Source organism: Branchiostoma belcheri, unplaced genomic scaffold, assembly GCF_001625305.1.
Source record: "Branchiostoma belcheri isolate BF01 breed outbred unplaced genomic scaffold, Haploidv18h27 scaffold194, whole genome shotgun sequence".
Lineage (NCBI taxonomy): Eukaryota > Metazoa > Chordata > Leptocardii > Amphioxiformes > Branchiostomatidae > Branchiostoma > Branchiostoma belcheri.
In genome coordinates this window covers 226,998-236,958 of record NW_017803424.1, presented here as the reverse complement: position 1 = coordinate 236,958, position 9,961 = coordinate 226,998, and the positions used below count along the sequence as shown (strand labels likewise).

The following is a 9,961-nucleotide window of genomic DNA, read 5'->3' as shown; positions in this document are numbered from 1 at the left end:
TTCTTCTGGAAGGCTGCTGATTTTGTGTTCGCTATTGTTGGTCAAAACACGGAATCTGTAGTCACCATTATGCTGAACATTTATTGTGCACTTCTGTTGTGTTGTTCTGCAGTATTCTGTCCATGAATTCAGCGTTCTGTCTTTACCGTGGATGCACATTTCAACGACATATTCGTAGGAGGCTGGGTTGACATCAGGGGCTGGTTCAGGCTCTTTCCATGTCAACGAGAGAGATATGTACGTGTGTGCGGTCTGCCACCCTTATCATTCTTGGTGGGTATGGTTGATCTATTAGTGATTAATAAGAACAATTAGTACGATTAACAAGTTCTAAGATAAGATACTGTGATGAGATCCCACACAAACACCCTTGCAATTATGTCAAAGGTCTGTATAAATTGCGCTAGGCGTATTTCACAAGTAGGATTACCCCCCCCCCAAAAAAAAAAAAACGCGGAATCTTTTGATAAAGATGACATGCTGGGAAAGAACAAGAAGAAAGGTCAGCGAAAATGATTACATTTCCCGTTACATATTTTAAAGGGAGTGAATTGCAATATCTTGTTCCTTTTTACTGTATTGTCTAACGCGTTTATCCCAAAAACCTTGCAACACCTTATAAAGAATACTCACTTTGCTCTCTGGTTACAACGTAGAGTGGTACGGATCTCTCACTAAGGACAAGCTCGCCTCTCCTGTCTAAGGCTGATCTAATACAGAAGTGGTATTCTTCATATGGCGCCAAGTCGACAACTGTGAACTCTGTGATTGTAGCAGGCAACATTTTCCTGCGGCCCTGTGCAGACATCCACTTGCCTTCGTATGCAAAAGACTGTTCCAGACGGTAGCCATTGATCTGTTTCGAGCTGACTTTTGTCCATCCTAACTTGACACAATCATTCTTAATTTCAGAAACGTTTAACCCGTCTGGAGCCTTAATGCTTCCTGCAAGATATAAACAGACACAGTCAGTGCACATTGCTTGAACACTATACACCACTAGGATATAAGGATGGGTGAAAGTAGTCGACTGAGTGAGTTGATGATGATCTATATAATACAACATCAGCACTGTGTGTAAATACGTTGCTATGCATGTGTTGAATTGAATCACGTAGCAGGCATGTAAAATTACAAGAATGCTGCAATGCTCAAAATTGAGATTTTATGCAGTATTGATCTAACTGGAGACTGTTATATCATGAGCCATTTTATTTCTATATTAAGCATTTTGTAGAAAGAAAGTTCTATCTGAATTTTTGTCCGGTTCATTCGGAATAGAACTACAACTTTCTTCAAAATGCACTCAGCGTCTGTAGGTATACACATATCTGAGAATCCATACTTGTGGCATGGAATAAACAAGCTGTGCAACAAATCCAAATGGGAAATTCGAAATTTGTGCTCATGTATAGGTGGGTATGAAACAGACCGTTTTAGAGATGTATTTTACTACCCCTCTAGAATTATGTCTACATTATTCATTTTAACGAGACATTTTAAGCTGTTAACTTAACACCCCTTACTTTTTTTCAACAGTGTGTGCTTGGCATCCTTCGTTACTTTGCTCTTCCTACTGGTACTTGCACCTACAGAAATATTGATAATAAAACATGGATTATTTCTTAGTAAGGTGAAAATGAACCATACGAATTAAAAATACCGAAGGCAACACCTGTTCAGTGAGCTTGAATTAATGAACTAAACCATTTCAAGAGAATGCGAATATTCTACGTATGTTTGCATCCATTTTGTGCAATAAATATATACATTGCTGGTGTCGCAAATTCACCCGACACAAGTCGGACGCTTTAAAAACAACAGCTCCTGTAAAAGCATGCATTCTGCCGGGGAGCTTAGCCTCCTTCGCAGTCTTGTTGGGTGTCGGCGTTATTTTTGTGAGCGACGCGAGTAATATGCCGCCGCGAGGGACGATTTGCTGCCGAGGGAGTTTTTGCCACGGAGAGAAGGTTTCGCGCGAAACCTCCCCGGAAAATCTCCCCGGCAGGCTGGATGCTGTTACGGGGTCTGTTGTTGAATAGAATGGCCAGACCGCGGTAACCTACTAGTACTAGATACTAGGGTATACGCCCTACATGTTCAACGTTAAACTCGCCGAGATTGTAGATTGCAGATGATATTATCTCAATCAGGATAGAGTTCTAATCAAACGTAATACCATCGGACTTTGAGACTGGAAGGTCGAAACGAAGAATGGCATTTTGATGGAAATTTTCTAGATGCCAACATAAATTGTTAATAAGTAGAGAAGGGATTTGACCAACTTAGTGCCACACTTTGTCCGGCATTATTTTACACGAAACCCGCACAAAATTATAAGTAAATAATAATTATTATTGATAACAGCAATAAAGAAATAAAAATGCAAAATCCATCTGGGTAAAATTTTATCAGAATCTTTCTTGGCCTTTGTTGTGGATTTAGATTTGGTTGTTGTCTAGTATACGTAGCGCCCCTTGGTCTCTAAAGATTTCCTAAATCTCTGTTGGTCATGACTTACACTGTTTGCGGGCATACATGTAGACTTAGTCTGGGCGAAGGAAAATTGGCAAATGGGCAAACATGGCAAGTTTGTACATGTAATGCCCATTCCCACTCTAATAAAGGAACTCATGATGGTGCCAAATACCTTCCTTTGCCCTTTCTTTGTTGAGATATCGGCAGTGTTAGAGCTCCTTGTGCACCTTATAACCCTATCTAGACTGAGCTTTTTAGGTATCCGTGTGGCTTATTCACCCACCCACCTCGGATCTTGTGAACGGTATATCATATGAACACCAATTATCAGACGATAGTGTGAGAGTAATATTTAATAAAAAAAAAACGTTTGATATCATTATGACGTAAGAAGACGTCATAATGTCGTCCTCCATGTGATTGTACTGCCTAAAGCCATGTAGATACTATTAGGTTATTCTATTAGAATCTTATTAAAGTGTTTATTATAGAATAGGGTCTACTAAAACGTATGCTGTCGATAGCAACATAAGTGGCGTCATAAAATGATGTCATGCATATTCAAACTATCTACCAGCTTGGATCATCAATCTTTTTTCAACATAAAGCCTAAAAATACAAAATAGAAATATACAAAATAGACAAAAGAGGTTCAGAGACTTCTCTATCTCAACACATAATAACCACCCCAGGCCCAGTCCACTTTCATCTAAAACAAATGCTCCATTGGTTCCCAAAATAGCAGAATTGAATCCATTTAACCCTCAAACAACCGTAAGAGGTCAAACTGACCCCAGGCGTATATAACTACGTGCCATTTTGTCATTCCTTGTCGAAAACGAAATTCCTTCTATACGTTTGTTTGTATATATGATCTCATTCATGTATTACCCCTAAAAAGTACCAAGTCAAAAACTAAACAGCAAAAGTAATTAGTGAGTAATTAGGTGTGAATTACCTCAACATTTTACTGATAATAATGAGCAGAGATAATTCACACCTAATTACTCACTACTCATGTAGTTACACGTGCAGCTTTACAGACGAGTTACAACTACGAGAAATGCGATATAAATCAGCTAAATTCCGAGGTAGAAGTTTAGTCGAAAGTCAAGCGGAATGTGTACTTCAAATGTGAAGAGTTAATAGTGTGCTACGAGTGCAAGACGAAACGAAAATTCGGCGTCACATTTTTTTAAAGCATTCGTGTCTTTTGCGGCAAAAACTACAATTAAATGGCTTCCTGGACTCCACTATTCTGGGGGCGATGACGCCGAGCTTGGCTATAAGCTGGTTCACGGGCGCCCAACAAGTTGGCGTGCAGCGGCAAACAAGTTGGCGTGCAGCGGCATGTTGGTTGACGGGCGTGGTGCGTGACATTATTATAAACCTTTTGAAGTCATTTTTTTTACTCCGTGAAGGAGGTCTGGACATCCTGACGGAGTGTTGTGAACAGCCGTTTTTTTCTTGTTCGCAGTCAAAACACTGGGTTCCCTTTGTGTGTGTAATCGGCACGCAATTTTATACGCCGTCTGCGGGAATGCCCGTGATGATGCACGAATGTGTATTTTTGGCGACACCTGAGGAGCGGAGGCATTTTTTATAGTATTGCGATTGAGATGAAAATATTTAGAAAATAGAAAAAAAATTCCTTTTTTTGCGCACCTATTGTTGGCGGCCCCAGGCGGAGTAGGCCGGGATTGCCGGAATGTTCGCCTTGGGAGAAGTCAGGAAGTTTACGTCAACACTTGACAAGTGTCTTAATTACATGTATACTGCGCCGGTGCGTGGACAATATATCGCAGAAGGGCTAAATGGCCTTGGAACACCCGCTCCAAGGGCTGGATTTATATTTTGCTTGCAGCGCCACTGGGCTTTTTGAAAGTAAGATACTTTCCTTAAGATAAGAGGCTGTTTGATGCACCACCATCTCTAATTTAGTTTATTCCTGCACCTCAAAATACATATGGTTTTGATAAAGATGAAATTGAAGTAATTGAAGGTATTTCAGCCTCAATATTATACGTAACTAGAGTTCCCCGATCTCATACCTTCGCCAAATGATGTTAATCTTTATGGCTGACAAATTATAGATTATTCCCCCTGCTTGTGCAAATAGGATCCTCATTTTCATGAATTATATCAGTTTATCATATTCTCAACCAAAAGACAGTCTTATATTAACAAACAATGCCATTCTAGCATTTCCTCATAAATTATGCAAATGAGGAATACATTATGTTTAATGATGCTCACCTTCACTGTACTTTCAAAGACCACAAGTATGAAATTCCAGGCAGTTATCATTACAGAATTATAAAATTTTCTCATGCAAATTAAGTCTTCATTTACATAACCAATATCTGCCTGTGTCTCTCTCGTTCTTAATTACATATCTCACAAGCTTGAATAGTCCTATGATGTAATGCACCTGATTTATAGAATTTCCACATTAATTATGCAAATTAGATCCAGATTTGCATAATTGTCGCATAATTATGTCAAGCGTCACTTGATCTACCTACATACCAAAAATCACGACGATCCGTCCACCAGTTCTTTAGTTATCCTCTTTTGAATATTTTCAAACAGATAGCCCTGCAGTTCCTGAGCAAGCCGCTAGGGGGGCCAAACTCATGTCACTTCTTCCCTAGCATGAGAGCTACGTACCATCCAAATTTCGTCACCCCAGCATGTCTAGATCATGAGATATCAAAACCGGAAGTTTAGCTGCAGTACCATAACAAGCCGCTAGGGGGTCCAAAATCTAATCGTTTCCAGGTCTCATCAAGACCTACCCACCTACCAAATATCAAGATAATCCATCTAAGCTTTCTCGAGTTATGCTGTTGACGGACAGACACACAGACAGACACACAGACACACGGCCAGGAAAACATAACCTTCTTGGCGAAGGTAATAATACAATAGCGCACATAACGGGTCGTCCCTGCAGTTGCCAGCTGTCTGTACTTGAACTCTGACCCGATAATATGCTAAGTTTTAGGATAGATTGTTCAGGGACTAGAACGACAATCTGACATCAGGGACTAGACCCGAATAATTGAAGTCTTGATTTTGAATGATCTTATATTGTGATCGAAACACGAGGATAGTCTGATAACACAAGACATAGTGAGGGTACAGTGTCGACGTGCCATATACTTTGTATGTGAAGCAAGAAAATTGTGGTTTGGATGTATTGTAGAAGCCGTTGATCAATCAGGTGTGTGCGTGGTACAGGCACTTCCCGGTTACTAGCTGTGCGTCAGTGGCAAATGCATTACCGCACGTAGTCAATGTGGTGCATAGCCTCTTGTACAAGTTACACATATGTTCAAATGGCGAAGTGTTGATTTGATATGACCTTCATTAAGCTCAGGGGAAACAACCTATTGGGAAAACAATCTTTTATGTTGGAGAGTCGACCGGAAATTAACTTGATAGACCCGAATAATTGAAATGTTGATTTTGAATGACCTTATATTGTGGGGGAAACACGAGGATCTGATATCACAAGACATAGTAAGTGTACGCCAGAAAGGAGTTATTCAAGCAAATGGATATGAAAGGGAAAACAGTACCAGTCAAAATGTCACTTAGCAACAAGTATTGCACACAGCAACAATGCACAACACCTTCTTACCCTATAACACGCTGTGTCGCCAAGGTGTTTTCAACACCACACTTGTTGCCGTTGCTGCTTTCGCGGTCAATGTAATATTTCATATTTTGAGGCAAATTGGAATGGTCCAGAAAACCCGTTGTTTGGAATAGCGGGGGGGGGGATCCTTCAAGCACTCGTAAGAGGGGCTGATAAGTGGTACCAATCGAATCTTTAAGATGTTCGCAGCCAAGGTGCATTGTTCTGTACGTAGCATTTCTGCAGTGTAATTTGGCATGTGGTGTGCCATTATGTTCGTGATGATGCACGTCTTTTTAATTTCACCGTAGCACGTGAAGTCAATGCATACTTAAGAAACATCCCTATAATATCGCTGAATGTGATTTCGCCCGGCACCCGGAAGTAGCTTGCAGGCAAGTGTGGGGAGGTCAGAGGTCAACATTACGTAATGTAATTTGTTATTTGAGTTTTTAGCGGGGGATTCGTAGTGTTATCGTCGAAATGGCGACGTACACGATTGGACAAGTGTTGGAAGACATTGAAACTGCCGATTCTGGCAGTAAATACCTCACGTCAGATGAGGATTCCGCAGAGAGTAGTAAAAATGACAGCGATCACGAGGAAGAACAGGATCGTGGCCGCCGGACCGCACGCAGGACCTGAACGCGGGGAACTTGACACTGCAAAAGGTAGCGCGAGGCGAGGCCGTGGGGGCGTGGGTCAAGCCGCAAGAGACGTGGCAGGACGTGGTACGCGGCATGCTCAGGGGGATACTGTTCCTAATCTGCACAATATAAAACTCCACGGAAGATTGTCGCCTATGATTGCTTGTTTTGTTTACATTTGGCCTTGATCTGTAACCTTTTGACATTTTCTTGTTTTCATAAGAAAGGCCAGCAGCGTTTTCATGTATTTTGAACGCATCAGTCATGTATACATCGCTAAAACTTAGTGTCGCGAGCTTGCCCATAATTTTCCCAAAACGCAGTATGCTGGTAATTTCTAACTGCAAAACTAGTAACGTCGTTTTAATCCCTTTTCCGATGTCAAGACGTTCTAACCGCCTGCAACCCACAACCTTGTCGTCCGACCATGGAAACAGCATCTCGGTCAATTCACAAGTTTAAAACTTTCGCGCATCTCCAACCGAAGCTTGGGAAACAAAAGCGGATTGGCCAGGGTTTGCATGTAACTGCGCTCGTAAACAATGAAGCCCGATGATAAGTCTCTGAGTGTCGCCGCCTTAGCTTATTATAGCTGAAAACAAACGCTTACTGCCACGTGAAATCTCTGACTATAGGGCACATGTGGTATTTTGACTCATGAATTTTGATCTAGTAAGGAATTTTTGACCAAAACACTAAAGATTGAAAGGGTAAAGTCTCGCCACCATCTTGATGACAGGCCTTGTTGTTCTATGGAGGCTCATGTCATGGGAATTATACCCTAATTTAGGCCGAATTTTGAAAATATATGATCTTAGATTTCGCAGATATCGAGTTTCATACCATAGAAATAAATTTTGATGACGAACAGAATGACAGACATACAGAGAGAAAAACGCAACTGAACATATAACCTTAATGAATGCCATGGAGGTCATAACTGAACATTTGGAATAGCACAAACAATAGCAGTATTGTTAGGGTCGAGGCTAAGGTAATAGTCGCTTGTGTGAAATGCTATTTGATGTAAGACATGTCTTATATTTATTATTTCACGTACATAGTGGGATAACAATAAACCTTATATTTGTAATAAATGTAGCAATGTTTTGAAGTGCATGCTGTAATAGAACTGAGACCCTTGACATCTTTTTCGTACGCACGCAGTAAGGCACCGTATGCATCGTCCTGTGAACGTTTTCTGTACGCCAATATGCGTATTAAGATCAGGTAAGCATCACACCACTCACACATCTTCAATGCGTTTTCTGTTACGCAGGTCAAAAGTTCAGCAAACAAACAATGCATCTGTCACGTCTTCCCACATACTCGCCGTCTTGATACCTGATCTATTAGTCTTTGTATGAACCTCCCAGGGAAACACAACGTGTGTGTAACCCTTTGAAAATACGTGAAAAAGAATTTCTTAGATATGAACTTTTTAGGCAGGTTTGTTTGTGTACCCCCCCGTTACCAATTGGCAGGTTTAATTTACATGCAATCCTAACAGTACTGCCCTTGTAAGCAGATCAGATGACCCAAATAACCTTAGGCAAATATTTTCTTTGCTAAATCCGATACATTACTTTTCACTAAGCCACAATAGTCACGTAACGGCTCGATAAACATGAAAACATTGAAATCCTTTCATGCAAACCGTCTTTTAGGTACCCCTGCTCAGTGAAGTTTGGATAAAAGTAATTTCTTTTATGCTAACCATGATTACCTCCATGACATGTCATTATATTTTCAGTTGCGTTTGTATGTCATTCTGTCCGTCTGTCTGTCGGTCTGTCTGTCTGTCGGTTGTTACATGATATGTAATTGAGAACGGCAGGACGGATTTTGATTATGTAAAAGAGCAAATTTGCATGATTTATGTAAAATTGCTACCATTATATACTGGTAACTGCTGAGAATTTACTGATTATCATAATTGAAAGTTCAGTGAAGGTTAGCATCATGTCATAAAACATAATTGATTCAAATGAGGACCACATATACATAATTTATAAGGAAAAGCTAGAGTATCATTTTTAAGGAAATCCTGTCATTGGGTGGAAAAAATGATCAACTAAAGATAACATATGCAAATGGAGCTCTTATAATTCGCCTAATCGCAGTGAAAAAATGTATAATTAGTTTGGATGGTTAACATGATTTGACAAAGGTATGTGAGAGGTCGTGCTTGCATGTAACCAACTAGATCATACCTTGTCCATGCAAAATATTGAGGATTTCACCAGTGTGTTGCATGACACTAGGCAGGGGCCATGTAAATAATTTGCATACAATATTTGCTAAAGTGTCTTTTACATGTAGTCTTTACAATGCATAAACTTTACAAAAGCATTAAACTTGTCATTGAGGTATGGTGTCGCCGAACTATAGTTTTACTTTCTTTCCATTCAATTGATCAAGCACATTTCTGCGCGGGCTACTTGTATCTAACCAAGACAGCATCGGTAGTGTTATGGCGGCTAGTGTTACAATAAACACCACACAACAGCACTTAACCTTAGTCTTAACAAGTAACACTAAACCTCAGGCATCTTATCATTATTCATGTTACATTAAATGCAAACTATTTAACATCATGACATGTAAACCGTTACAGTCATGTGCTTTCCTGATTCAAGATAAAACCGTACTGTTGTTAGTTCCAGTCCCAGCATCAAAAAGCTAATTTAGAACCTTACTTTCCCTTGGTGTCGCGGGGGTAAAAACATTACTAATTGACTGCAACGAGTTCAACGTGTTCAACCAACCTTACATACAACGTCTGCCCCTTTGTTCAACAATCCTGCCACTAAAAATTCGCTTCAACTTATATTTATAGTAACGTACCTTCTTGTTCATCTGCAGCAACCTGTTCCGCCTTTTTAGCGTAGTCATGTCTCCCGATTTTTTTCAAGATGTCTGCCAAAAGGGAAAGATCTCCCAGTTTCAACTTGTTTTCTTTTTCCAACTGTTTGAAGATCTCGTGAGCGTTAGCTTTTTCGACGAACCCTTCCGCTAAAATATCACCAGCAACATAGTTACGAAGATTCCTAAGTTCTTCTGTAACTAGATTGCTTGAAATCAGGAGGAACAGATCTTGTCGATCAAGCCTTGTCATCTTGAGAATTCGATCGCACTACACGTAACCGCTTGTCGCCACTGAAGCAAATTTACTCCCTGTGTCAACAGAGAG

General features: G+C 40.3%; 1 protein-coding gene across 1 annotated transcript; it reads right to left on the bottom strand.

The window, feature by feature from the left end:
• Positions 1-1,512: 1,512 nt before the first annotated feature.
• LOC109468180 lies at positions 1,513-9,928 on the bottom strand. Its single transcript, XM_019766436.1, has 2 exons — positions 9,616-9,928; positions 1,513-1,589 (listed from the first exon to the last, which is right to left on the bottom strand). The coding sequence occupies exons 1-2, from the start codon at positions 9,884-9,886 to the stop codon at positions 1,513-1,515; spliced, it is 348 nt and encodes a 115-aa protein (XP_019621995.1). The 5' UTR covers positions 9,887-9,928.
• Between the last annotated feature and the right edge of the window lie 33 nt (positions 9,929-9,961).